The following is a 27,777-nucleotide window of genomic DNA, read 5'->3' as shown; positions in this document are numbered from 1 at the left end:
CTCATCTTAACTAATTACTTCTACAAAGAGCCTATCTCCAAATAAAGTCACACTCCGAGGTTCTGGGTGGACATGGTCTTGGTGGGACACCATTCAGCTGGCCACGCAGCCTGTCTCAGGGATGTCCCGAACCAGGACTTTTTTTTTTTTTTAATATTTATTTATGTATTTGGCTGCGCCGGGTCTTGGTTGCAGCATGCAGGATCTTGTTAGTTGTGGCACGCGGGATCCTTGGTATGTGGGATCTATTTCCCTGACTAGGGATCGAACCCGGGCCCCCTGCATTGGGAGTGCGGAGGCTTAGCCACTTGACCACCAGGGAAGTCCCATGAAACCAGGACTTACATGCTGTCGAGACCGCTGGGTTCTTGTATCCGTTTATGTCTGCTTCATCGCCCCAGACATGCTTCCTTGTTGAGTTTGGATCTGTGGCTGCTTACAGCTTTTTTTTTTTTTTTTTTTTGCGGTACGCAGGCCTCTCACTGTTGTGGCCTCTCCCGTTGCGGAGCACAGGCTCCAGACGCGCAGGCTCAGCGGCCATGGCTCACGGGCCCAGCCGCTCCGCGGCATGTGGGATCTTCCCGGACCGGGGCACGAACCCGTGTCCCCTGCATCGGCAGGCGGACTCTCAACCACTGTGCCACCAGGGAAGCCCTGCTTACAGCTTTGAGTCTCCCCTTTGCCTCGGTAGAGAAAGGGATTCATGCCCCTTTCTTCAGATTTAAAATTGTCTAAATGCTCTGATTGGCCTGGCATGGATTTTGTCCACCGGAGGCCGTGGGAGTGGGGTCCTGTGATTGGCAACGCTAACTAAAACCACCGTTGGTGTTGGGAAGGGGGCAGGAAAAGCAGTTCCCCAAGAGAAAAGAGATGTCACCGCCAGCACAGGAGGGGAAGTTAGGAAGCCCAAATTCAGACATTCACTGCAGTCCACCCTTGGCTGCGTCGTGGTTGAGTTTAACGTCCTTTTCCCAGCTAAGTGTTTGTCAGATAAGACAGGAGACTCATTTTTCCAGTTTCACCGCCGGGCTTAGGGAATTCCGCGCTAAAGACTTTCTCCTCCTTCTCTTCTCAGATCCCCAAAGACGAGCACATCCTTAGGTTCCTGCGGGCTCGAGACTTCCACCTGGACAGGGCCCGTGAGATGCTGTGCCAGTCCTTGAGCTGGCGAAAGCAGCACCAGGTGGACCTCCTCCTTCAGACCTGGCGACCCCCTGCCCTCCTGGAGGAGTTCTACGCAGGGGGCTGGCACTACCAGGACATAGGTGCGTCTCTTTACCTACATAACATGGAGTGTACACTTGGGTCACTGTCGAATGCACGTTGAATGCCCCTTTTCATCTTAGCATCTTATTATTTTTCCTTTTGGCTCTTCTGGGCATCTGGAGATGCCTTTGAGGTGATAACCCAGCCGCGAAGGCAGAGCTGGAATAGACGTTTGGGCTGGAGACAAGATGTTTCTCCCAGGGGCTGGGTCAGCCCACCATTACTTTTTGGCTGCATGAATACTGACTGCATTAGTGTCCTGGGACTGCCTTAGCAGATTACCACAAACTGGGTGGCTTAAAGCAATAGCAGTTTATCCTCTCATTGTTCTGGAGGCTAGAAGTCCAAAATCAAAGTGTCAGCAAGACAGTGCTCCCTCCGAAGACTCTGGGGGAGATCCTTCCTGCCTCTTCCAGCTTCTGGTGGCCTCAGGTGTTCCTTGGCTTGTGGCCACGTCACCCCAATCTCTGCGTCTGTCTTCACACAGTCTCCCCTCTCGGTATCTCTCTGTGTCCTCTCCTCATCTTTTAAAGACCCCGGGTCACTGGATTTAGGGCCCACACTGATCCAGCATGATTTCATCTTGAGATCCTTAAGTAATCACATCAGCAAAGACCGTATTTCCAAATAAGGTCACATTCTGAGGTTCTGGATGGACATGAACTTTGGGGAGGACACTGTTCAACCCACTACAAATATCATCTCTGGATTTTTTATTAATCTGCCATTGACGCCAGCGCCTGTTATGCTTTTCAATGTCCTTTAGTTAAAAATTCATATGTATTGATTAGGGCACGTGCTTGAGTCTCCTGAAGAACCGGTTGACACGCTTGCTTTCAATATACAGTCGGTCTGTGTTATTCATGGATTCTGTATTTGTGAATTTGCCTACTCACTAAAATTTATTTGTAACTCCCAAATCAATACTCAGGGAGCTTTCACTGTCCTTCACGGACAGAGTGACGAAAAATCTGAGTCACCCGACGTGCACATCCATCCCCAGCTGAGGTTGAACAAGTGTCCTTCTGCCTCCTTGTTTCAGCTCCTACTGTAAATGAGTATCCTTTCTGCAGCCTATCTAGTGCCATTTCTTTTTTCTTGCATTTTGTGCTTTTTTGTGTTGATTTCGCATCGTGCAGAAGCACTGTGTTCCTAAGTGCAAGAAGGCTGTGATGCACCTTCTGGAGAAAATTCATGTGAGATAAATTCCATTCAGGCACGAGTTACAGTGCTGTTGGCCACGCGTTCAACGTTAATGAATCAACAATGTAAATTAAACAAGGTGTCCTCAAATAGAAACACACGCAGAACAAAGTTACATACTGATCGATCGACTGACAAAAATGTCACGACCAGAGGCTGGCAGAAACTTAACCTCCTATTCCCCCCTTAGAAGCAGTGGTTCTGAGTTCCTTGATTCAGTGTTCGAGGTGACTTTATAGAAATTAACTACCGCAAATAACAAGAATTGATTGTACATATATAATATATATGAAGGATTATGTAAAAGTATGTAATTCTGTTTCCCTTTTGTCCTCCACTTGCTCGGCCCCGCCCCAAAGATGGCCGCCCCCTGTACATCTTGCGTCTGGGCCACATGGACACCAAGGGCTTGATGAAGGCCGTGGGGGAGGAGGTGCTGCTGCAGCATGTGAGTTGGGGTCCCCGCTCCTGGGAGCCCTCGGGGTTTCCTGCGGCTGGAGCAGCCAAGTGAACATTCGCCAGCACCTTCTCTGCTTTCCAGGTTCTTTGCGTCAATGAGGAAGGACAGAAGCGGTGTGAAGGGAACACAAAACAGTTTGGCCGTCCCATCAGGCAAGAACCCAGGCAAACTCCCCCAAACAATAAAAACAGCCAAAGTTCACTGGGCATGGATGCTGTGCCAGGCAGCCTGCTAGATGCTTTACGGAAATGTCCTCACCCAATTCTTACAGTTACCCTACGAGGCAGGGGCTCTCAGCATCCCTGTTCTTTATGGAGGGGAAACTGAGGCTCAGAGTGCTGAGGTCTTCCAAGGCTGCTGAGCGGGGAAGGGGCAGAGCTGGAGTTTGAACCTGGTCCTATCTGGCTCAGGCTCACGGACTTTCTCCCCGTGCCATGCAGCCTCCTGGACTTGGCTTTTCGAGACCAGCGCTCCCACCCCAAGAGCCACCCTGCCAGTGTCCCAGGCAGGCGGACCTCGCAGGTGTCATGGCACATCCAGTGACCCACCGCCTCCTCGGGCTGCCCCAAACTCCTATTCCTGAGCGGAGTTTCCCACACCAGTCCTTACAGTGGCATTGCCCCCAAAGGCACTTAACCTTTCTGAGCTGTGGCTTCCTCTTCTGTAAACCCTTCCTAGGGTTTCTTTATGGCTTATCAAAGCAATGACTTAATGGGAATTCCCTGGAAGTCTAGTGGTTAGCACTCGGCGCTTTCACTGCTGGGGCCTGGGTTCAATCCCTGGTCAGGGAACTAAGATCCTGTAAGCCATGACTTTAAGAGGTGATGCAAACACCACATAGCACTTCCTGTGTAGCAGGGACTCTTCCAAGCTCCTTGAGTCATGTCACCCTATCACAGCCTATAAGGGAGGGACAGGCAGGACCTGCTACTGAAGTTTTTATCCTGAAATATCCTGATCTTTGTGCAAATTAAGCTCCTTTGCCATTTAGAGCTTTCCTAAAGGGGCATCCATTGGGGTTGGAGTGGGGAATCGATCAATCATCATCCTGGCCAGAAGCAGAATGCCCCCCCAAGATGGCTCAGATGACAGGGTGTCATGAAGGCACTCCTAGGAGTGGGTGGGCAAGGTGAAGGGAATGAAGCTGGATGGACAGGCTCCCGGGGACCACTTGCTGCAGCCAAACAGTCATTTTCCTAATGAATTGGTTCTAATGAAATGGAGGCACAAAGAGGTTAAGTAACTTAGCCAAAGCCACACAGCACATGCCAGAGCTGGGATTTGAACCCAGGCCATCTGGCTCTGGAGTGTGTGCTCTATTTATCAGTCAGCATCTTTTCAGCAATTAGTAGTAAAAACTGGCTTTTAATGAGCATGTGCTATGTGCCTGTCCTTGCAGAGAGCTTTACATAGACCATCTCATTTAATCCTAACAATGGATGAGCTGGGGACTGTTACTGTGATTGCCGCTGTCCTGATGAGGAAGTGCCTGTGTCACACAGCTCTCAGGCACTTGAATTTGGGTGCACAAGAGTGCCCTGTGGTCCCTGCCCCTTCTGCTCCCAGCGCTGCCTTACTGAGCCTCTCCCTCCATCCCTGTCTGTGGGCTCCCAGGTCCCTGAGGATGGTGTTGGGGGCCCTGGGAGGTGGCCGAGCGAGGTAGAGTGAGGGGGCATCTTTGCCGCAGCTCCTGGACCTGCCTGGTGGACCTGGAGGGTCTCAGCCTGCGGCACCTGTGGCGGCCAGGGATAAAGGCCTTGCTGCGCATGATCGAGGTGGTGGAGGACAATTATCCTGAGACCCTGGGCCGGCTGCTCATCGTGCGAGCCCCCCGCATCTTCCCTGTGCTCTGGACGCTGGTAAGAAAGAGCAGGAGCCTGAGATGGGAGGGGCCCTCTGCGAGCTGCTCCGCCCGATTATCCTGCATTGTTTCCTCTAATTACCAGCTTTATCGAGATATACTTCATTTCCCATAAAGTTCACCCTTTTGGGAGTTCCCTGGTGGACTAGTGGTTAGGATTCCGGGCTTTCACTGCCATGACCCGGGTTCAGTCCCTGGTCGGGTAACTGAGATTCTGTAAGCCGCGTGGCACAGCCATAAAAACCCCAAAAACAAACAAAAAGTTCACCCTTTTAAAGTATAGAATTCAGTGGTTTTTAGTGTACTCACAGAGTTGTGCAACCATCACCACCAGCTAGTTCTAGAACATTTTCATCACCCCAAAAAGGAAGCCCCGTCCCCATTAGCAGTTCCTCCCCATTCCTCCCCCCAGCCCCCTGCAACCACTCATCTACTTTCTGTCTCTGTGGATTTGCCTGTCCTAGCTATTTCATGTGAGTGGAATCATACAATGTGAGGCTTTTTGTGTCTGATTTCCCTCACTGAGCATAATGATTTCAGGTTCATCCATGTTGTAGCAAGAATCATTTCTTCATTCCTTTTTATGTCTGGATAATATTCCATTGTATGGGTGGACCACATTTTACATGTCCACTGTCCTGCTTCATGGACGGGAGAGCCACACTTAGAATTGTACAACGTTCCTGGGACTCCTGTGAGCTGATTCCGAAGAACGTTGGGATCCTGTGCTATTGGGATTTTAAAACTTTTTGCCCACAACCCACTTTATGTTGCCACCTGGTCTCCTCGTGTGGCTCGTGCCTACACACACACACACACACACACACACACACACACCCACCCAAAACAACAGATTCTCAAGTGGTGGTTATCGTAACTACTTACAACATGCTCTTTGCTATTCTTTTCTAGTCTGCTCCACTCAAAATAGGCTAGTCACAGAGCTAAGTTGATATCACAACCACTACCGGATTATCACTTGCAGTTGAAAACCACTGCCCTGAGGCCTTGCTCCCGAAGTGTGGTCTGCAGGCCAGAGCAATGTCAGGTCCCTCTCCATCCTACAGACTCGGGGTCAACATCTTACCGAATGCCCTCGGGATTCGGTGCCTGGGAAAGCCTGAGAATCTCTGCTCTCCCTAGAGGTTCAATCAGGGTAGATTTGTGAGTTGAAAGTTAAATGGATTCAGTGTTTTACTAAGTGCCTGCTGTGTGCCAGGCACCTCTCCAGGCCCTGGGGATGCAGAGTGTGTACCCTTGCGTCACGGGGTGTGGGGGGGAGAGAAATCCAATAGCCCCACGTGAGTAACTGCTTCATGATGCCCTGTGACATGGGCTTGGGGACGTTCAGGGTTCTTGGGGAGACTAAGTCAGGGGGCGAAGGGGTGTATAATTTAGGTTGGGGAGCTGAAGACGCTTCCACTGAGAAGGTGACATGGGTTGAGACATGAGGAAGGAGTGGGAGTCAAGTGGGAGAAGGGCGGGAGGAAGGGTGTGGTGGGTAACCTGCACAGCGCGTACAAAGGCCTGGAGGCAGGGCCCGGCTGGGTGCTTCCGAGGGACTGAAAAATCAGTGGCCAGAGGAGGCTGGGAAGATGCTCAGGGCCCAGTGCCTGCAGAGTCCAGGCTGTGGCGAAGATGGGACCTTGTCCTGGGGCAGTGGGGAGCCATGGCAGGACTGTTGGAGGAGAGGACATGAGCAGACTTCTGGGGCAGAAAGTTCCCTAGCTTCTGGGGCTACTTTACAGCTCCGTTGGGGATGCGCTGGGGAACAGGAGCTGTGGGAGGGACAGGCAGGATCTGCTACTGTAGCATTTTATCTTGAAATATCCTGATCTTTGTGAAAATTAAGTTTCTTTGCTGTTTGGAGATTTCCTAAGAAGATGCACATCGGGTGGGGGTGGGAGCCAGTCAGTCGGGGTCCTGGACAGAAGCAGATTCACCCAGGTGACTCCAGTGGGGGTGTGACACAGCAGAACTCCTCAGGGGTGTGGGCAGAATGGGGAGGCCCCAGGGGCTGGCCGCTGCCGTAAGCCCTGACGACCCCAGGGCTGGAGGGACACGAGGAGGGAATGTCCTTGTTACTGGAGCCCTGAGAGAGCTTCGGCAGGTGAGGGTGGCAGCTGTCAGGGGCACTGGAGCAGGGAGGGAGCAGGGAAGACGTACCCACCTCCCATCTCCTGCTGCCCCCGCCCCCCTTCCCCCACTGGCCACACCAGATGAAAGCCAGTGCACAGAACCAGGTTGCTGAGGCCCACGGGGACCACCTCCCGGGATGGGGGCTGAAGGAGTGTGACCCACACAGGTAGGATTTCTAGTTCCCAAATGATTTTTTAAAAATATTTATTTATTTAGGCTGCACCGGGTCTCAGCTGCAGCACACGGGGTCTTCGTTGCAGCATGTTTAGTTGTGGCATGCAGACTTCTCAGTTGCAGCATGCATGTGGAATCTAGTTCCTCGACCAGGGATTGAGCCAAGGCCCCCTGCATTGGGAACATGGAGTCTTACCCACTGGACCACCAGGGAAGTCCCCCAAATGATCTTTTGCCTGTGGCATTCCTTGCTGAATTGGCTTGTGCTCTACTGTGCTAAGTGCCTCCCTCCCTCCCCCCCCCTCCCTCCCTCCCTCCCTCCCTTCCCCAACTATTTCCTGAGTCAGGCACCACCCCAGCATTGGGATGCCGTGAAAAACCAGACTGACATGCAGCTTAGAGACTGGTGTTGAAATACTTTCCATCCGGGATAAATGAAACATGGTCGTCCACACAATGGAATATTATTCAGCCATGAAAAGGGAGTTCTTTTGTTTTCTTTTTTATGTTTTTAATTAATTTTTATCAGAGTGTAGTTGATTTACAGTGTTGTGTTAGTTTCTGCTGTACAGCAAAGTGAATCAGTTGTACATATACATACATCCACTCTTTTTTAGTTTCTTTTCCCATATAGGTCGTTACAGAGTATTGAGTAGAGTTCCCTGTGCTATACACTAGGTTCTTATTAGTTATCTATTTTATATTTAGTAGTGTGTATATGTCAATCCCAATCTCCCAATTTATCCCTCCCCCCCATTTCCCCCTTGGTAACAATAAGTTTGTTTTCTACATCTGTGACTCTGTTTCTGTTTTGTAAATAAGTTCATTTGTACCACATTTTAGATTCCACATACAAGTGATATATTTGTCTTTCCCTCTGACTGACTTCACTCAGTATGGCAATCTCTAGGTGAAAAGGGAGTTGTGACTCATGCTACAACGTGGTTGAACCTTGAAAACGTGACGCTCAGTGAAAGAAGCCAGTCACAAAAGGCCACATGTTGTGTCATCCCATTTCTATGAAATTTCCAGAATAGGCAAAAAAAAAAAAAAAAAAAAAAAGCATATTGGTGGTTTCCAGGGGCTGAGGGGAAAGGAAAGGGGAGTGACTGCTAACAGGTCTGAGGTTTCCTTTTGGGGGGAAGAAAATGTCTTGGAATTCGAGGTGATGGTTGCCCAACATAGTGAATGAACTAAAAGCCATCAAATTGTTCACTTTAAAATGGTTAACTATGTTCTGTGAATTACACTTCAATTAAAAAAAAACAACGTTCCGTCTTGCCCCATCTCCCCCTCTCAGATCAGCCCCTTCATCAATGAGAACACCAGGCAGAAGTTCCTCATCTACAGTGGCAGCAATTATCAGGGTCCCGGAGGCCTTGTCGACTACCTGGACAAAGAAGTGATCCCCGACTTCCTCGGGGGAGAGTGCCTGGTGAGGCCCCAGCCGGCCCTGCGCTTACGGGGAGGGTCTGTGGCCTCCGAGAGGCAGGGCTGCGGATGGGAGGTGGGAGGTGGGAGGAGGGCAGGCCCTTTGTGTGTGCTCTGACGTGGGGAGGGCCTTGCTGGCTCTTTGGGGCAGAGCTTGTCCTCTCTGAAGGAGGGGCCTGACCTTGGTTCTTTCAAACATAGTGAGCGAAACAGAAGTTTCCCGAAAGCTCAGAGACCAGGCCAGGCAAAGGCTTCCCCCTCTGTATTCCCATCCAGGACGCTGCTAGGCAGCAGTTAGAGTTTAGCTGCTGGCTTTGCACACTCTGCTGCAAGGGGAGGGGACTCAAATGTCCCAGCGGCCTGAACCCCGAAGCTGGTGTACCCAGAGGGACTTATCCCCAACCCACAGCCTCATGGCAGGGGATGATCAGGAAACTGTTTCCAGGGGAGGTGGCCCCAGACCCCCTTTTTCCCCCCAGACCACTTTTATTGCCTGCCCTGGAGGGTGAGATGATAGGCAGGGGTGACCCTATCTCATAACTGTGGGAGGGCAGGCCTTTTCCTTTCTCCAACAGAAATCTCAAAGAGCAAGCTTTCACGATTTCAGGGTAAAGAATGACGTATCCTGGGCTTCCCTGGTGGTGCAGTGGTTGAGAGTCCGCCTGCCAATGCAGGGTACATGGGTTAGTGCCCCGGTCCGGGAAGATCCCACATGCCGTGGAGCGGCTGGGCCCGTGAGCCATGGCTGCTGAGCCTGCGCGTCCGGAGCCTGTGCTCTGCAACAGGAGAGACCACAACAGTGAGAGGCCCGTGTACCGCAAAAAAACAAAAAACAAAAAACGACATTTCCTAGGAATTTTGCCAAGCTTACCCAGGTCTCCCCAGTTGTCAGGATATATATGCATGTTATAAGTGTGGTTTCAGGGGTCACAGAGCACCTTTCTGTGGGTCAGCCAGGCCTGGCTGGGCCCTGACTGTCTCTGCTGTCTTTGTCCCCCAGTGTAACGTCCCTGAAGGAGGGCTGGTCCCCAAGTCCCTCTACCTGACGGAAGAGGACCAGGAGCACAAAGACCAGCTGCAGCAGTGGAGAGAGACCTACCAGTCGGCCAGCGTGCTCCGCGGGGCCCCCCATGAGGTGCCGGGGTCCCGGCCTGGGCGGGCCTGCTGGGCTGGGTGTCGTTGTAGGTCAGGGACCCCGAAGTGGAGTCTGAGTTGAGGGTTCTTGTGCCAGTGATGTGTAGAGGATGAGGGCTCAGGGGAAACCTGTAAGGAGGGCGGGGCAGAAGCTAAGCCAAGAGCCGGTTTTAGCCACGGTCTAGCCCAGCCTGATCCATGAGGAGAGCATGGCAGGGGGCCAGCCTCTTGTACCCTCATATCATCCGGTCACTGGCTGTGGGTCACCCTGCGGTCACCCTGCTTCAGGGTGGATCCTCCCAGGCATTTTTCAGACAGAGGTGGTTCTGTTTGTCCAGAGCAATTCTTGGACTTGGGGTCGGGGCTGAGGGAATGGAGACCGGGGTGGGCACCCACACCCCTGCAGCCGACTTCCCCACCCCGGCTCCCGCCAGGCTGGACGTTCAGACCTCACCTGTCACCTGTCCCCACGTAGGTCGCAGTGGAGATTCTGGAGAGGGAGTCAGTCATCACCTGGGACTTTGACATCCTGCAAGGGGACGTGATGTTCAGTCTGTACCACACCAGGCAGGCTCCCAAGCCGGGCCCCCGGGAGCCTGGTGCCAGGGCTGGCGGGCAGCTGACAGACAAAGGCTGGGCCCTGGGTGCAGATTACAGCCGTGTGGAGGCCCCCCTCATCTGCCGGGAAGGGGAGAGCATCCAGGTTCTGTTTCTTTCTTTTTTTTTTTTTTTTAATTTATTTATGTATTTATTTTTTTGCCCATGTTGGGTCTTTGTTGCTGTGCGTGGCTTGTCTCTAGTTGCGGTGAGCTGGGGCTACTCCTTCGTTGCGGTGCGCGGGCTTCTCATTGCCGTGGCTTCTCTTGCTGCGGAGCACAGGCCCTAGAGTGCATGGGCTTCAGTAGTTGCAGTGTGCAGGCTCTAGGGCGCATGGGCTTCATTAGCTGTGGCTCGCAGGCTCTAGAGCACAGGCTCAGTAGTTGTGGCACACGGGCTTAGTTCCTCCGAGGCATGTGGGATCTTCCCGGACCAGGGATCGAACCCGTGTCCCCTGCATTGGCAGGTGGATTCTTAACCACTGCACCACCAGGGAAGTTCCTAGGTTCTGTTTCTTCGTTCATTTATTCATTCATCACTCAGGACTGAGTGTCCACTGTGTGCTGGGTTCTGGGGATATAGCAATGGACAAACTGGACCTGGTCTCTGGCCTCAGAGACCCTGCGGGACAGTTGGGGAGAAAGATTCTGGCAGGGCCCCATCCTCAGAATTCCGAGACTCTTGTCAAAGATGCAGGTTGCTGGGGCCCACGGCAGGAGGGCCGGCTCAGAACCTCTGGGCGTGGGGCCTGGTGTCTGTATCCCTCACCTCTCACTGTGATTCCTTATGCACAGTCAAGTTTTCAGAACCCAGGCAACAGAGAAACTGTAGGTCTGGGAACAGCACTCGGACGTGTCACCAGAACGTGAGCCACCCCTGCTGACCCCCACATTCTCCATGAGGCCAGTGCTTGCAGGTCAAACATCACCGGCCTCAAACACACACGCACCCACGCACGCACTGGCGAGCAGTGCAGATCTTACTGGAGGTCTCCTAAGGGAATTGAGCAGACAGCTGTCACATCATACACCAGCACCCCCGCCCCAGGGTCCCACCGAACATCCCAGCCCTTTTTCAAATTTGCTCTTCTTATAAGAACTAACACCCTCCTGGGCTTCCCTGGTGGCGCAGTAGTTGAGAGTCCGCCTGCCAATGCAGGGGACACAGGTTCGTGCCCCGGTCTGGGAAGATCCCACATGCCGCGGAGCGGCTGGGCCTGTGAGCCATGGCCGCTGGGCCTGCGCGTCCGGAGGCTGTGCTCTGCAATGGGAGAGGCCACAGCAGTGAGAGGCCCACGTACCGCAAAAAAACCCAAAAAACAAAAAAAAACAAAAAAAAACTAACACCCTCCTTTCTTGCTGTCCCTCTGCCCTCAACAAACTCTAAGCACATTTAAGCTCCCTTTCCAGGTCTCCTCAATTTGCAAATCCCACTCGGCAGGACAACAGCCCAACAAAATCCAGGTGTTTAACCAAACCACACCTCTGTTGTCCTATAGCCGCACCCCCTAGGCCTTGACCCCCACCCCCCATCTCGATTAAGAGGAAGGCTCTCAGCTGCCAGGGATATGGGGTAACAGCAGAGGGGAAGCAAAGGTGGCTTTGGGACACCCCAAAGGAAGGATTTGCTGGTGGACTGGTTTAGAAAGGTCTCCTGTTCCCTGGTGGACCAGGCGTGTGGCTGCTGTGTTTCAGGGCTCCCACGTGACCCAGTGGCCTGGCGTCTACCTGCTCCAGTGGCAAATGCACAGTGCCCCTGGCCACATGGCCTGCAGCCTCCCGGGCGTGGAGGATGTCCTGATGGCCCTGCACAGCCCTGGCCCCAGGTGCAAACTCCTCTACTACTACGAGGTGCTGGCGTCTGAGGACTTCAGGTACGAGGGGCCCCCGACTCCCCTCCAGACCAGGCCCACAGCATGCCTGAGGCCACTTCCTTCTGGGCTAGGGACACTGGATTCACCTCCTCTGCTTGCCCTCAAGCTTCTCCAGGGGTGGGGCCCTGGCATGGGTGTTGTTAAACTTGCCCGGGGCTCAGCGCCCTTTCATGAGCGATCAGATCGCTGTGCTGCTTCAGCCTCAGCTGCAGAAGCTTGCCTTCAAATGAAGCCATGCACAGAAGCCTAACATACCAGATCGATTGGTGGGGGGAGAAGGGGAGCCTGAGCCCTCCTATTTGTACCTTCCCTCACTCCTAGAATTCCATAAAACTGGGTTTGGACTGCTCTAGAACATTCTAGAATAATGCCTCACAGACGACTCTCCCCAAGTGTTGCTGTCAGAGAGACAGGGATGTGTAGTGGTTAAGACCTCCAGCACTTCCTGGTTGCTCTGTGCCCTCAGGCAAGTCACTTTAGTTCTCTGAGCCCCAACTGTTAACTAGGAGCCCCTACGTCATGGGGTTGTCCTGAGGATGAGATGGTTGGGGGAAGCCTGCCCTTCACCTGAGCATACAGTAAGCACTCAATAGTGCTTTCTTCCATACCTTGTGTTTTATCTTTTAAAAACAAGTGTGATTTTGCATCCTGCTTCATGATATATCTGTGTAGTTTCCTTCTAAAAATGATGCTTTAAATTGTTTACCGATGAGTAAATTTGAGGCTCCAAGAGGGTACTGAGTCTGGACCCATATCCAAGGCAGAGCTCCAGGGATCCTAGGGGCACATGCAGCTGGCACAGGAAATGCTGGGCCTGGGGATTCCCTGGCGGTCCAGTGGTTAGGACTCCACGCTTTCACTGCCGAGGACGTGGGTTCAATCCTTGGTTGGGGAACTAAGATCCCACAAGCCGTAAGCACACCCCCCAAAAAAGAAAAGAAATGCTGGGCCAGCATCTTTACTCCAAAGGGAGACCCCACAGGGCGTCAGAGGGTGGTGATTCCCTTTGGGAAGCAGCCTGTTTTGGCCATTTGGGGCTCAATGTGGGAGAGGGAGACTGAGGTCCAGAGGCACTCAGACACACAGACACCTGCATCTGGGGGCTGCTGCCGTCGGAAGGGCAGGTGGAGGCTGAGGGGTGGGCCGGATGCTGCTTGCCAGCCTGTCTTGTGTGGTCAGTGTGGGGGAACCTTGCTGCCCTGACCTTCAACAGTGTCAGGAGAGAACCAGTTCAAGGCTGCTCTCAGTGGGCAACCGGTGGCCCTGGGGAGGCCAGACAGATAGGGTCTGCCATCATGGAGCAGGAGACCACGTATCCACACCCGAGCACCGATAGATGCCATGAAGTTATTTCAGCCTGGGGTCCTTGCTCAAGGTCACACTCCAGGAGGTGCTAGAGGCCTTAACATAGGGCGCTGTCAGAGCCCAGGACCAGGCCTGGCACAGGGTTGGCAGGGGTGCGGGGGTGTGGGGGAGGTGTCTGGGAAGTGACATTGGAGTTGAGGTCTAGGCAGTGTGCACATGATCACCTGGAGGGCTCGTCAAAATGCAGACTCTGATTGTGCAGCTCTGGGGCGGGCCGGAGAGTCTGCAGCTCTAACAAGCTCCAGGAGATGCTGGTGCTGCTGGTCCCCAGACCACACTTTGAGTAGCTGGGCCCTAAGGCTGCACTCTCCAACCCGGTAGCTCCTAGCCAAAGGTAACAATTTAAACATAGCGATTAGAACTAAATAAAATGAAAAGTTCGGTTCCTGGTCACACTAGCCACATCTAGAATGCCCAGCAGCCCCATGTGGCCAATGGCAGCCGTGTTGGATGGCGCAGATATGGGACATCTGTTATTTGTCATAGCAGAAAGGTCTCCTGGACACTGCTGCTCCGTAGTCTGGAGTGGGATTTGACTGGGCAAATTGGGCAGGAGAAAAAGGCTTCTGGCAGCAGGTGTAGACACACAAGGTCCCACGATGGGAGGCAGGTGTCAGAGGAGCTGAAAGGAGGCGGAGAGGGGAGGCTGGAGATAACGGGGTCCCCTCTGCGCCATGCTAGGCCCCCGGGTCAGGGAAGCCCCTGAATGGTAGGTGGAAGGCTGGGCTCTTCTTGCGGGGAAGTGGGTGCAAGGAAATGGGCTGGGCTTCGTTTCTCATCACAGCTTCACTTGCTTTTCCCTCTGCACTTGCCCTCTGTGCCTGGGGCGGTTACCAGCCTTGTGGAAAGGGCCCTGGGGCCTCATTTGCACCCAGGGCTGTGTCACCACCAGAAGGCAACGTGCGTGTGCTTCCTCCCCAGGGGCTCCATGTCCAGCCTGGAATCCTGCACCAGCCGCTTCTCCCAGCTCAGCGCCACCACCTCCTCCTCCGGCCAGTCCCACAGCAGCTCCCTGGTCTCCAGATAGTCAGGACCGAGCCCTGCGGGGCAGCCTGCTCGCCTCCCACATCCACAAGTATCCACGAGGCCTGGGACCATGTGGGCTGCAGCCCTGGATCTGGACATAGCCAAAGTCGGGCTGGCTGGAGCCCTGTGGGCTCTTGAAGTGGTGAGAACAGAATCATCTCCGATGGGGCTTTGCGTACGAAAAGCCAAGGGGTGGGCTAACCACGTTCAGGTCTGGGGGCTCAGGGATGTCATCAGGCTCAGTGCCCCCCTGCACCCTGCCACCTCTGGCTCTGCTTCCCTGGGGTGGCCTCCTCAGGGGCCTCCTAAGACTATTGGGGTTCCCCCCATAAGAAGCAGGAATGTTGGGTGTTCGCCATAGCGTCTAAACCCGTAGCGATGCCCTGGGTCCCAGGATATGCTGGTGAGCAGTTATTTGAGTTACAGGCCCCACTTTGTGGGGGAGCCGCCTACCCTGGACTTGAAGTTCATTTTCCCAGCACATGACTGGGCAGGCCTAACCCTGACCACCCCTGACTTGAAGAGGGTGGGAAGGCCCAGGTTTTCTGCTGAGTTCCAGGCAGTGATAAAGCGGCTCTGGCTATCTTTATACTCTCTGGTGGTCCCTTTCTCTCCTGGGAATCTGTTTAATTGAAACTTTTTTGGTTGTAAGTCACCTCCCAGTGGCTTAAACAAAAAAGGGTGACCAATCATGGGTGCATGTAACTGGCCAGTGTAGGAGGACTTGCTTCAGGTAAGGCTGGATCCAGGCTCTCAATGTGTCATCAGGACTCCCCTGTGGAGTGGGGGCTATGACTTTGTTGCAGCTGCCCTGGGGCAAATCTGACCCCCAGAACCAGCTCCAATATTGAAAGACTTTCCCCGAGTTCCTGCATGGGAGGGGTGTGGGTCTCCTTGGGGTCTGAGGACATTTCTCCTTTCATTTCCTGGGCCTGCAAAAAGGCAACAGGTCAGAGGTCACCACTGGCAGCCTGCAGTCTGATCTGGCCTGCTTTTAATTTTTTTTTTTTTTTTTTTTTGCGGTACGCGGGCCTCTCACTGTTGTGGCCTCTCCCGTTGCGGAGCACAGGCTCCGGACGTGCAGGCTCAGCAGCCATGGCTCACGGGCCCAGCCGTTCCACGGCATGTGGGATCTTCCCGGACCGGGGCACGAACCTGAGTCTTCTGCATTGGCAGGCAGACTCTCAACCACTAGCGCCACCAGGGAAGCCCCCGGCCAGCTTTTAGTGTTTTTGTTTTTTGCCTAAACAAAAGGTTTAAAAATTGGGGCATTTCACACAGAAATCAGGATTTACAGCTTCACTTAAGCATATAGGAGTGTTGGCCAAACAGAGCCACTATTGCTGTGTAAAGACAACACAGCTGCGCCCCTGGATGGGGCCACCCCAGTCCCCGCCCCTCTCTATCAACCCACCCCTAGCCCACATCACTCACTTGCATTATCTGCCTGGGAGGGACTTCACTGAAGTAACTCCACAGTCTGGGGTGAGAGACTCAGCGTTACTCTCATCTCACAGCTTTGCTTACAGTTGGGGTTGTCTCTGGCTGACACCCAGAGTCGCTGGGCCTTGCCCAAGGGGTGAGTTCACAACCAAGGGGATGCTACCTCCATGCAAGCTCGACATGACGGGGCAAGGACCTACTTCCATGCCACCCTCAACCCCATACCTGGAGTAGAGGGAAGGAGCCGTCCTCAGAGACCCCCTTCTCCCTGCAGAGAGGGAGCCTTGCCCACCTTTAAGGTTTTCAGTTCACTTCTCAGATATAGGAACAAAATCCCAAACTCTGTATCCTGCATTAAGGTGTATGTGTACATGCATGAGGGAGAGAGAGAGGGAGGAAGATTGGAGACATTCTTAAAACGAATTGCTCCCGTGTCACCAGGCGTTTATCGCTGGGAGCAATCTGCAATATTTTCAACTATCTTTAGGTGAATTTCTAGCTTGTCTCTACAAACTAGAAGCATTTTGGGGTAAGCTGCCCTGGCACTCCCCGCACACTTAGTGTCTAGGACTAGCCCCCAGTGAAGGATGGAGAAGCCCTTCCTTCACTTGAGTTTATAAGTAGCTTTTGACAAGTGGAACCTGGATCTGCTGATTCCAGAGAGGAAGGTCGGCTATCAGCTGTGCAGACTTAGCAGCAGCAGCGATAAGGAGCCTCAGCCCTCTCTTTTTGAGAGCTTGCTCTCCTCCCCACCTCAGGAAAGCCCCAGCTCAAACAGGTTTAAGCAACAAAGGGAATTCCCTGGCTCCTGTAACTGGGATGGCCGAGGGTGGTGCTTGCTTGCTTCCGGTACGACTGCACGCAGGAGCCCAGTGTCCTCAGGCTCATGTGCTGATCCTTAGCCTCACCCAGGCCTCTTGTTTCTGCATCACTTTGCATGCTGGCCTGTCCTCTTGTCCACCTTCAGGGGAAGGTGGCTGCCAGCAGCCCCTAGCCTACAACCACAGGGCTCTCAATCTCTAAGCCAGAAAGAGACTCTTTCCATCTCAAATCCCAGAGAAGGCTCTGACTGGCCTTGGGCAAGTCACGTACTCACTCTTGTGGACATACTGGCCAAGAGGCTGGGGGTCCTGTGATCGACATTCCCTCCAGAAGCAAGAGTGGAGTAGGGGAGGGCCAGTCACCCAATGGACAAAGGGAGCTGGGCCACAGGAGCAGCAGGTGGCCACAGTGGCATCTGCTATTGTTCTTCTGTGCTGGAGGTCCCTGGGGCCCATGTTGGAGCATCATCAGTCAGTAGCCATTCTTCTTACCTTTGGGAGGCTTGGGGTTAAAAATCCCAGGAAGTGCTGCCGAGCTCTTGGCTTCTGAATTTCCCCAGACCCCAGGACTGGAAGCTCCTTGCCTTGGTTTTTCCCTCCATCTTGTTCATTAGCCTATTGTGGCCAGGACAGAAATGGCCCATTAGCAATAGGACCTGCCCAGGCACTGGGTTTAGGAGCCCGGGTCGTAAAATCTCGACAAAGTGGGGTTCAAGCCGCAGCCATCCTTTCACTAGCTGTGTGACCTCCAGCAGGTGACCTAACCTCTCTTTGCCTAAATATCCTCATCTGTAAACTAGGGATAGCAGAGCCTACCTCATTCACTGGGTTGTAGTGGGATGAAACAAGAGTGGCTGTGAAGTCCTCAGCCTGGCACATGGAAAGCTCTTGATAAAAGTCAGTGGTTATTCTGATTATTTAATGCTTCTCATCCAAAGACTCCAGACTTCCTGTGAGGACATCCGTCACTGTTTTACACACTGTGCATCTGGAGAAAAGTGGGAGATTGGGATACTAGTTACCTCTGACTTTCCCTTTTTAGAAACTGCTTGTGTTCTCTGGGCACATCCACTCATCTGTAAGAGCATCATTCCAAGTGGTGTTTCCCTCAACAAGCTACAGAATGTTCTCCCCACGGGTTGAGACTTTTTTTCCTACCCTGCGTCTGGAATTTCTCCCCCTGTAAAATGAACTGATCACACAGTCTGTTTCAGCCAGGAAAACACGATGTTTCTTGTTCACCGGATCGTTTGCTCCAACCAGAAGCATTAAACGTTTTAGATTTGGATATACCTCTGTTGTCCACTTCCTAGAACCCTGGAGGTTTCCCTGGATTTGTTCAAGAATTACTCAGCTGTTGCTTAAAAGACTCAAGAGCATGTTCAACAGGGGTGACATCACCCTTAAGGGGTTGCAGATTGGTTCTTGGAGGGAAGAGGGTGGCACAAAAAAATCACGTTTTTAACATATAAAGCACAAATATAGTGTATTAGTTTCCTAGGGCTGCTGTACCAAATTACCACAAAGTCGTAGCTTAAAACAGTAGAAATTGATTCCCTCACAGTCTGGAGGGCAGAAGTCTGAGATGAAGGTGTTGGCAGGGTTGTGTTCCCTCCTAAGGCTTTAGGGGAGGATCCTTCCTGCCTCTTCCAGCCTCTGGAGGCTCCTGGTGTTCCTTGGCTTGTGGCCACATCACTCCACTCTCTGCCTCTGTCTTTACCTGGCCTTCACCTCTTTGTGTCTTCTCTTATATAAGGACACCCAGTCATTGGATTTAGGGCCCATTAAATCCAGGATGATTTCATCTCAAGACCCTTAACCAATTACACTGGCAAGAATGCTACTTCCATGTAAGGTCACATTCTGAGGTCCTGGGTGGACATGAATTCTGGGGCGACACTATTCAACCCACCACATATGCATACAGTGCATGAACAGACACATGTGCAGTTTTCAGTGTATTAAATGCGGGCCTCTAGGCCCCACTCATCACTGCCAACACCGAGTCTTGGGAGTGGGCTCCTGGATTCTACTTGCCAGGTATCCAGGTGAAGGTGAGGGCCCTGCTGTCCATCTTCCTGGGCTGCTCTGCCCTCTCCCCTGGGTTTTACCCAAGTCCCAGAGGTGCATCAGAGGACAGCCAAGTCCTGACATCAGGAGGGGGCAGGGGCCTGTCTGGGGTGGCCCCTGTCCTTCCTGCGAGTGCCCCTGGGACACGGAGTAAGGTGTCACAGGCGTCGTGGAATTCCCTTTTTTTTTTTTTTTTTTTTTGCGGTACGCGGGCCTCTCACTGTTGTGGCCTCTCCCGTTGCGGAGCACAGGCTCCGGACGTGCAGGCTCAGCAGCCATGGCTCACGGGCCCAGCCGTTCCACGGCATATGGGATCTTCCCGGACCGGGGCACGAACCTGAGTCTTCTGCATTGGCAGGCAGACTCTCAACCACTAGCGCCACCAGGGAAGCCCCCGGCCAGCTTTTAGTGTTTTTGTTTTTTGCCTAAACAAAAGGTTTAAAAATTGGGGCATTTCACACAGAAATCAGGATTTACAGCTTCACTTAAGCATATAGGAGTGTTGGCCAAACAGAGCCACTATTGCTGTGTAAAGACAACACAGCTGCGCCCCTGGATGGGGCCACCCCAGTCCCCGCCCCTCTCTATCAACCCACCCCTAGCCCACATCACTCACTTGCATTATCTGCCTGGGAGGGACTTCACTGAAGTAACTCCACAGTCTGGGGTGAGAGACTCAGCGTTACTCTCATCTCACAGCTTTGCTTACAGTTGGGGTTGTCTCTGGCTGACACCCAGAGTCGCTGGGCCTTGCCCAAGGGGTGAGTTCACAACCAAGGGGATGCTACCTCCATGCAAGCTCGACATGACGGGGCAAGGACCTACTTCCATGCCACCCTCAACCCCATACCTGGAGTAGAGGGAAGGAGCCGTCCTCAGAGACCCCCTTCTCCCTGCAGAGAGGGAGCCTTGCCCACCTTTAAGGTTTTCAGTTCACTTCTCAGATATAGGAACAAAATCCCAAACTCTGTATCCTGCATTAAGGTGTATGTGTACATGCATGAGGGAGAGAGAGAGGGAGGAAGATTGGAGACATTCTTAAAACGAATTGCTCCCGTGTCACCAGGCGTTTATCGCTGGGAGCAATCTGCAATATTTTCAACTATCTTTAGGTGAATTTCTAGCTTGTCTCTACAAACTAGAAGCATTTTGGGGTAAGCTGCCCTGGCACTCCCCGCACACTTAGTGTCTAGGACTAGCCCCCAGTGAAGGATGGAGAAGCCCTTCCTTCACTTGAGTTTATAAGTAGCTTTTGACAAGTGGAACCTGGATCTGCTGATTCCAGAGAGGAAGGTCGGCTATCAGCTGTGCAGACTTAGCAGCAGCAGCGATAAGGAGCCTCAGCCCTCTCTTTTTGAGAGCTTGCTCTCCTCCCCACCTCAGGAAAGCCCCAGCTCAAACAGGTTTAAGCAACAAAGGGAATTCCCTGGCTCCTGTAACTGGGATGGCCGAGGGTGGTGCTTGCTTGCTTCCGGTACGACTGCACGCAGGAGCCCAGTGTCCTCAGGCTCATGTGCTGATCCTTAGCCTCACCCAGGCCTCTTGTTTCTGCATCACTTTGCATGCTGGCCTGTCCTCTTGTCCACCTTCAGGGGAAGGTGGCTGCCAGCAGCCCCTAGCCTACAACCACAGGGCTCTCAATCTCTAAGCCAGAAAGAGACTCTTTCCATCTCAAATCCCAGAGAAGGCTCTGACTGGCCTTGGGCAAGTCACGTACTCACTCTTGTGGACATACTGGCCAAGAGGCTGGGGGTCCTGTGATCGACATTCCCTCCAGAAGCAAGAGTGGAGTAGGGGAGGGCCAGTCACCCAATGGACAAAGGGAGCTGGGCCACAGGAGCAGCAGGTGGCCACAGTGGCATCTGCTATTGTTCTTCTGTGCTGGAGGTCCCTGGGGCCCATGTTGGAGCATCATCAGTCAGTAGCCATTCTTCTTACCTTTGGGAGGCTTGGGGTTAAAAATCCCAGGAAGTGCTGCCGAGCTCTTGGCTTCTGAATTTCCCCAGACCCCAGGACTGGAAGCTCCTTGCCTTGGTTTTTCCCTCCATCTTGTTCATTAGCCTATTGTGGCCAGGACAGAAATGGCCCATTAGCAATAGGACCTGCCCAGGCACTGGGTTTAGGAGCCCGGGTCGTAAAATCTCGACAAAGTGGGGTTCAAGCCGCAGCCATCCTTTCACTAGCTGTGTGACCTCCAGCAGGTGACCTAACCTCTCTTTGCCTAAATATCCTCATCTGTAAACTAGGGATAGCAGAGCCTACCTCATTCACTGGGTTGTAGTGGGATGAAACAAGAGTGGCTGTGAAGTCCTCAGCCTGGCACATGGAAAGCTCTTGATAAAAGTCAGTGGTTATTCTGATTATTTAATGCTTCTCATCCAAAGACTCCAGACTTCCTGTGAGGACATCCGTCACTGTTTTACACACTGTGCATCTGGAGAAAAGTGGGAGATTGGGATACTAGTTACCTCTGACTTTCCCTTTTTAGAAACTGCTTGTGTTCTCTGGGCACATCCACTCATCTGTAAGAGCATCATTCCAAGTGGTGTTTCCCTCAACAAGCTACAGAATGTTCTCCCCACGGGTTGAGACTTTTTTTCCTACCCTGCGTCTGGAATTTCTCCCCCTGTAAAATGAACTGATCACACAGTCTGTTTCAGCCAGGAAAACACGATGTTTCTTGTTCACCGGATCGTTTGCTCCAACCAGAAGCATTAAACGTTTTAGATTTGGATATACCTCTGTTGTCCACTTCCTAGAACCCTGGAGGTTTCCCTGGATTTGTTCAAGAATTACTCAGCTGTTGCTTAAAAGACTCAAGAGCATGTTCAACAGGGGTGACATCACCCTTAAGGGGTTGCAGATTGGTTCTTGGAGGGAAGAGGGTGGCACAAAAAAATCACGTTTTTAACATATAAAGCACAAATATAGTGTATTAGTTTCCTAGGGCTGCTGTACCAAATTACCACAAAGTCGTAGCTTAAAACAGTAGAAATTGATTCCCTCACAGTCTGGAGGGCAGAAGTCTGAGATGAAGGTGTTGGCAGGGTTGTGTTCCCTCCTAAGGCTTTAGGGGAGGATCCTTCCTGCCTCTTCCAGCCTCTGGAGGCTCCTGGTGTTCCTTGGCTTGTGGCCACATCACTCCACTCTCTGCCTCTGTCTTTACCTGGCCTTCACCTCTTTGTGTCTTCTCTTATATAAGGACACCCAGTCATTGGATTTAGGGCCCATTAAATCCAGGATGATTTCATCTCAAGACCCTTAACCAATTACACTGGCAAGAATGCTACTTCCATGTAAGGTCACATTCTGAGGTCCTGGGTGGACATGAATTCTGGGGCGACACTATTCAACCCACCACATATGCATACAGTGCATGAACAGACACATGTGCAGTTTTCAGTGTATTAAATGCGGGCCTCTAGGCCCCACTCATCACTGCCAACACCGAGTCTTGGGAGTGGGCTCCTGGATTCTACTTGCCAGGTATCCAGGTGAAGGTGAGGGCCCTGCTGTCCATCTTCCTGGGCTGCTCTGCCCTCTCCCCTGGGTTTTACCCAAGTCCCAGAGGTGCATCAGAGGACAGCCAAGTCCTGACATCAGGAGGGGGCAGGGGCCTGTCTGGGGTGGCCCCTGTCCTTCCTGCGAGTGCCCCTGGGACACGGAGTAAGGTGTCACAGGCGTCGTGGAATTCCCTTTTTTTTTTTTTTTTTTTTTTGCGGTACGCGGGCCTCTCACTGTTGTGGCCTCTCCCTTTGCAGAGCACAGGCTCCGGACGCGCAGGCCCAGCGGCCATGGCTCACGGGCCCAGCCGCTCCGCGGCATGTGGGATCTTCCCGGACCGGGGCACGAACCCGTGTCCCCTGCATCGGCAGGCGGACTCTCAACCACTGTGCCACCAGGAAGCCCGGAATTCCCTTTTTTTTTTGGCCGCAGCCGTGCAGCTTGCAGGATCTTAGCTCCCCGACCAGGGATTGAACCCGGGTCCCCGGCAGTGAAAGCGCTGAGTCCTAACCACTGGAGGGTCCCTTGCTTTGGAGCAGGAGGCCAAGGGCTGTCGGGGGAGCAGAGGAGGTGCGGTTCCTGTGGCTGCGTTCGGCGCCCCCCCATCCCCCCCGCCCCCACCCGCCCGGAGAGGTAGCAATCAGCTGCTGCTTTTCCACTGGTTGCCCAGGAGCTGTTGGGCAGGGGCTCTCACAACAGCCAGCTGCCATGGGTGTGGCTAAGAGCTCCCTGTGGCAGGCGAGCTGGGGTCAGGTCTGAGCTGGGGTCAGGTTCCACTGCTGACGTCTGGGAGGCCCCTTGGGTTTTCGGTCCAGAGAGGGCAGAACACAACACACCCAGCCTCCCTGTGCCCAAAGGCTTCCTCTGGGACCAATTCTCCCTCCGAGGCCAGGGGCCTCTGCAGAGGAGGCGGGTCTCAGGGTGCAAGTAGCTCTTGTGGGAGTTTGGGCAGAGCCTGGAAGGAGCTGGAGAGAGCCGGGAGGAAAGGTGCTGGGTGGCTCTCAAACTTCCCCCCAGCCCATTTCCCCTCCCCTCCCTTCAGCACCCACCAAGGCACTGCTGAGAAATGCGGGTCCCCAAAAGGCACAATTTGAAACCCCTGACCTAAGAGTCCTGGAGCCAGGACACAGATCCTTCGAGAATCCCATGAAAGCTGTGGTGTCACACTTGAATCCCGTTTCCATTTCAGGGCCCCTGAGCCCACCCGTTGACCCCAGGATTGGAATCTTTTTCTGGGGTCTTTCCAGATACTAAAACTAAATAAGGAGCAGCCCAGCAGCTGAGACACATGTCACCATGGCAACTGCCCAACACACAGAACTCTTGGGGTTCCAAGTCAGGCCCCCAGGACTTCTAGTACACATTCTGTGCCCGGGAGTCTTCCATCCCTCCCATGGGGTGGGGAGGGAACACTTGCACAGCCATAAGTAGCCCATGTTAACCCCGACCAGCAGTACCGATGACTTAGGCTCCTGTATATTCGTGTCACAGGTGTTCCCCCAACACCACAGGTAGGTACTGGAATCTCAGACACTATCTTGCCTCCTGCTCCATGTCCCATCTAAGCTCTGCAAATTCCCAACTCCAAAATGTCATGAGTTTCAGATTCTTGGGGTTCCAAGAGACCCCAAAATCCAACACAAACTCTCTCAAGCAAAATGGGGATTTACTGGTCCATGTAATTGGGAAGTCCAAGAATGCTTCAGGTATAGCTGGATCCAGGGGATCAAATATCCCCCTTTCTTGGTTGGGTTCTTCTCCATATTGGCATCACTCTCCTCCATGTGGCTCACACCCTGGATGCTGGACAATCCTGGCAGAGTTTCTCACCCCCACTTCCAGCAGAAGTTCCAGGGTGGGCTCTGATTGGCCGATTGGGACAGATGCCTATCTCTGAACCATCCACTGAGACCACCTGGGACTTGGAGGGAGGTGACAGTGCCAGCCAAACCACAAGGATGGAGACTGGGGGAGAGGTATTACCTAAAGGCAACATGAGGGAGGCTCTCGGCTGTGGCTCTCGATGCCCTGCCCACCTTCCCTGGGCAGAGGACATCTGGATATATGAACCTGCAACTCTCTCTGATGGCTACCTCTTGTGCCTGGAGCATCACCCCGTCCCTGAGAAGGGCAGACTGGCAGTGCCAGGGAGTTAACCCCCAGGAGAGGTCTCAACCTGATGAATGAACGTAGGCTGATAAACACCCTCAGCTCCCTGTGAGCAAGTGGCCAACTCCGAGGTGTTCTCTCCACCCCCCCGAGGTCCCAGGGGTTGAGCCTGGACGCCCACAGTGGGAGCTGCTCACTCAGGCACCGTGTACGGGCTGCCTTCCCTTCCCAGACTCACTTTTCTGTCCCCCAGCAGGGCTTCCTGGGGTCGCCTCCCAAATAAACTACTTGCCCTCACATCCTAGTGTCAGGTTCTGCTGCCAGGGGACCCAGCCTAAGAAGGGAAGTTACTGAAAGAAGAGAGACTGGATGCTGGGCAGAGATAGATACCAGTGGGTCTTCCCCGGTGGTCCAGTGGTTAGGACTCAGCGCTTTCACTGCTGTGGCCTGGGTTCAATCCCTGGTCGGGGAACTAAGATCCTGCAAGCTGCACAGCCTGGCCCCCAAAAAACAAAAAAAATTAAAATAAGTAAAATAAAAAAAGATAGATACCTGCTTGTGACAAATTTTTTAAAAATCCATGGGCCACAGGGAGGGCGAATGTGGGCAGGACTCCCATGGCTCAGAGTGTCCTAGGGACCCTCAGGCACGCCACGATGGACCCTCCCCAGGTACTGCTGTGCTCCCTCTGGCCTGGAGTCCACTAGGCCTGTGCCCAGCACTGTAACTCTCCAGCCAGCTGCCAGCACAGTTGAGAACAAAGATGCCCTCAGTGGACGTCAGACCCTTCAAGACCAGGGTTTCCACAGCTTGTTGCCTCAGGATCCCCGGGGGTGCTCCCTGTAGATTCCTTGACCCCCCCCAACTCCCGCCCCTGAGATTCTGATTCAGTGGGTCATTCTGGGGGAATACATTCAGACCCGCAGCCAGGCTTGGGAGCTGTCTTAAGAATATGCCAAATTGGGCTTCCCTGGTGGCGCAGTGGTTGAGAGTCCGCCTGCCGATGCAGGGGACACGGGTTCGTGCCCCGGTCCGGGAAGATCCCATATGCCACGGAGCGGCTGGGCCCGTGAGCCATGGCCGCTGAGCCTGCGCGTCCGGAGCCTGTGCTCTGCAACGGGAGAGGCCACAACAGTGAGAGGCCCGCGTACCGCAAAAAAAAACAAAAAACAAAACAAAACAAACAAAAATATGCCAAATCGATTCTAAGGTGCCTGGGAACTTGTCCGAGCTCTTGAAACTATTTCCTACCCTTGAACGCTGGCGGCAAAACATCAAAGCAGCCCAGGGGTTCATTAAAAGAAAGCAAAATATGGGACTTCTGTGGCAGCCCAGTGGTTAGGAGTCTGCGCTGCCACTGCAGTGGGCATAAGTTCAACCCCTGGTCAGGGAACTAAGATCCTGCATGCCACACGGCGTGGCCAAAAAATAAGTAAATAAAAGCAAAATACAAAACTAAACTTCCAGGTGGAGATGAAACACAAGGTCCCTGGAGGAACACGTGAACTTGGTTGTTTATATTTCTGGAAGGAGGAATAAAAACCTGCTCCTGGATCTTTGGACAAGTGGTGGTCAAGTTCCTGGACATGCTGTGAAAACCACTCCCCTCTTTCCTCCAACCTGGTCACAAACTCAGGATGGGGGCTGAGTGAGAAGGGAGAACTCTTGGTGGCTTGGTGGTGGGTATTGTGGGCTGTGGGCTGATGGGTCCACTAGGTGCTTGATGAGATGTGCCCCAGGACACCGACAGACCCTGGCCTGTGGCACCTACTGTAGGACCCAAACATCCTGTTCCCTGTAGGGAATGTCGCAGGCTGGCACGGCAGCTCTCCACACCCTGTCTCCAGGAGAGACAAAGACATACAGACCCACAGATGCATCCCTGCAGGAACTTGGAGGCTGGGAGCTGGCCTGTGATATTTCACTTCTCTGAACCGAATACTTCCTTTCTAAAGTGAAATTAGACCCGGGTTACAGTAGCTCAGCTGCAGTGATGGGTTCAGTCAGCCTCCTGCATTCATGTTCCTTTGCAGCTCTTCATCAAGGGGTGAAGCTTCAAGAGGCTTCGCATCTCTCCCTGGATCCCCATCTCCACATTCATCCCAAGCCTGAGCCAGCCCCCTGGAGGATGACACCACGCGGACCAGAGCTATGTCCTCAGCTGTGGCCACCCCAGACCAGGCCCCAGCTGGCCCATTAGCTGATGGCAGGCACATAAGTGAGCCCAGCTGGACTCACTGATCCTAGCCCAGATCAACAGAATCACCCAGCTGACCTTAGAAGCACAAGAAACAATTACTTTTCATGAGAAGCAATGACTGGTTGTTTAAAGCCACCAGTTTTGGGCTTGTTTTCTGCACAGCACTAGGTAACCGCTACAGTTACAGTCCAAGATCTAGGTGTTGGCAGATTCCATTCTTGGTGAGGGTCTGCTTCCTGGCTTGTAGACGGCCATCCTCTCACCGTGTTCTCACAGCCTTGTCCTTTTGTGTGCACGTGGAGATGGTGCTCTCCTGTCCCCTCCACTTCTTATAAGGGCACCACCCTCATGACCTCATCTAAGCCTAATTTAATTAAACCAAAGGCCCCACCTCCAAATACCATCACATTGGGAGTTAGGGCTTCAACATACAAACCTTGGGGGGATGCAAACATTCAGTCCATCACATGCCTGGATCTATTTGAGGACCTGCTGGAAACAGCAGCACCTCCCCCACCTCCCCTCCCCCAAAAGCTGCTAAGCACACAGTGTGATATTATATTCACGGGGCAGGGTGTCGCCAGGCACTTCCTAAAGACCCTTCGAGGCCACAAGTTACAAACTCTAATACTCGCCGGGATGCAGGTCACAGGTGAGGGAAGCCAGCTGCTGGGGCTGTTATGAGCTGGAGAGGACAGATCCAGACGGCACCAGCCAATCTCAGCTCGGACAAGTCATTGCCTCCTTGCTGCAGCAGGAGAGCATCAGCTGGGGCTTCGAGTTCTTTCTTTTAAAGAGAAACCAGAGGACTTCCCTCGTGGTGCAGGGGTTAAGAATCCGCCTGCTAATGCAGGCGACATGGGTTTGAGCCCTGGTCTGGGCAGATCCCACATGCCGCAGAGCAAATAAGCCCATGCACCGTAACTACTGAGCCTGCGCTCTGGAGCCCGCGAGCCACAACTACTGAAGCCCATGTGCCTAGAGCCCGTGCTCCGCAACAAGAGAAGCCACTGCAGTGAGAAGCCCGTGCACCACAACAAAGCGTAGCCCCCGCTCGCCACAACAAGAGAAAGCCTGTGCGCAGCAACGAAGACCCAATGC

General features: G+C 53.2%; 1 protein-coding gene across 1 annotated transcript in view; it reads left to right on the top strand.

Annotated features, from left to right (window-relative positions):
- SEC14L5 (SEC14 like lipid binding 5) overlaps positions 1-18,110 on the top strand; it is a 42,727-nt gene extending 24,617 nt beyond the window's left edge. The window contains exons 8-16 of the mRNA XM_033840371.2: positions 1,076-1,265; positions 2,829-2,917; positions 3,011-3,081; positions 4,617-4,788; positions 8,404-8,538; positions 9,535-9,669; positions 10,144-10,371; positions 11,960-12,138; positions 14,425-18,110. Coding sequence (XP_033696262.2) covers positions 1,076-1,265; positions 2,829-2,917; positions 3,011-3,081; positions 4,617-4,788; positions 8,404-8,538; positions 9,535-9,669; positions 10,144-10,371; positions 11,960-12,138; positions 14,425-14,530 — 1,305 coding nt within the window. The 3' untranslated portion in view covers positions 14,531-18,110. The remainder of the gene's footprint in view (positions 1-1,075; positions 1,266-2,828; positions 2,918-3,010; positions 3,082-4,616; positions 4,789-8,403; positions 8,539-9,534; positions 9,670-10,143; positions 10,372-11,959; positions 12,139-14,424) is intronic.
- The last annotated feature ends 9,667 nt before the right edge of the window (positions 18,111-27,777 follow it).

The sequence above is a fragment of the Tursiops truncatus genome, chromosome 15, assembly GCF_011762595.2.
Source record: "Tursiops truncatus isolate mTurTru1 chromosome 15, mTurTru1.mat.Y, whole genome shotgun sequence".
In the NCBI taxonomy this organism is placed as follows: Eukaryota; Metazoa; Chordata; class Mammalia; order Artiodactyla; family Delphinidae; genus Tursiops; species Tursiops truncatus.
This window is presented reverse-complemented; position numbering and strand designations above follow the sequence as displayed.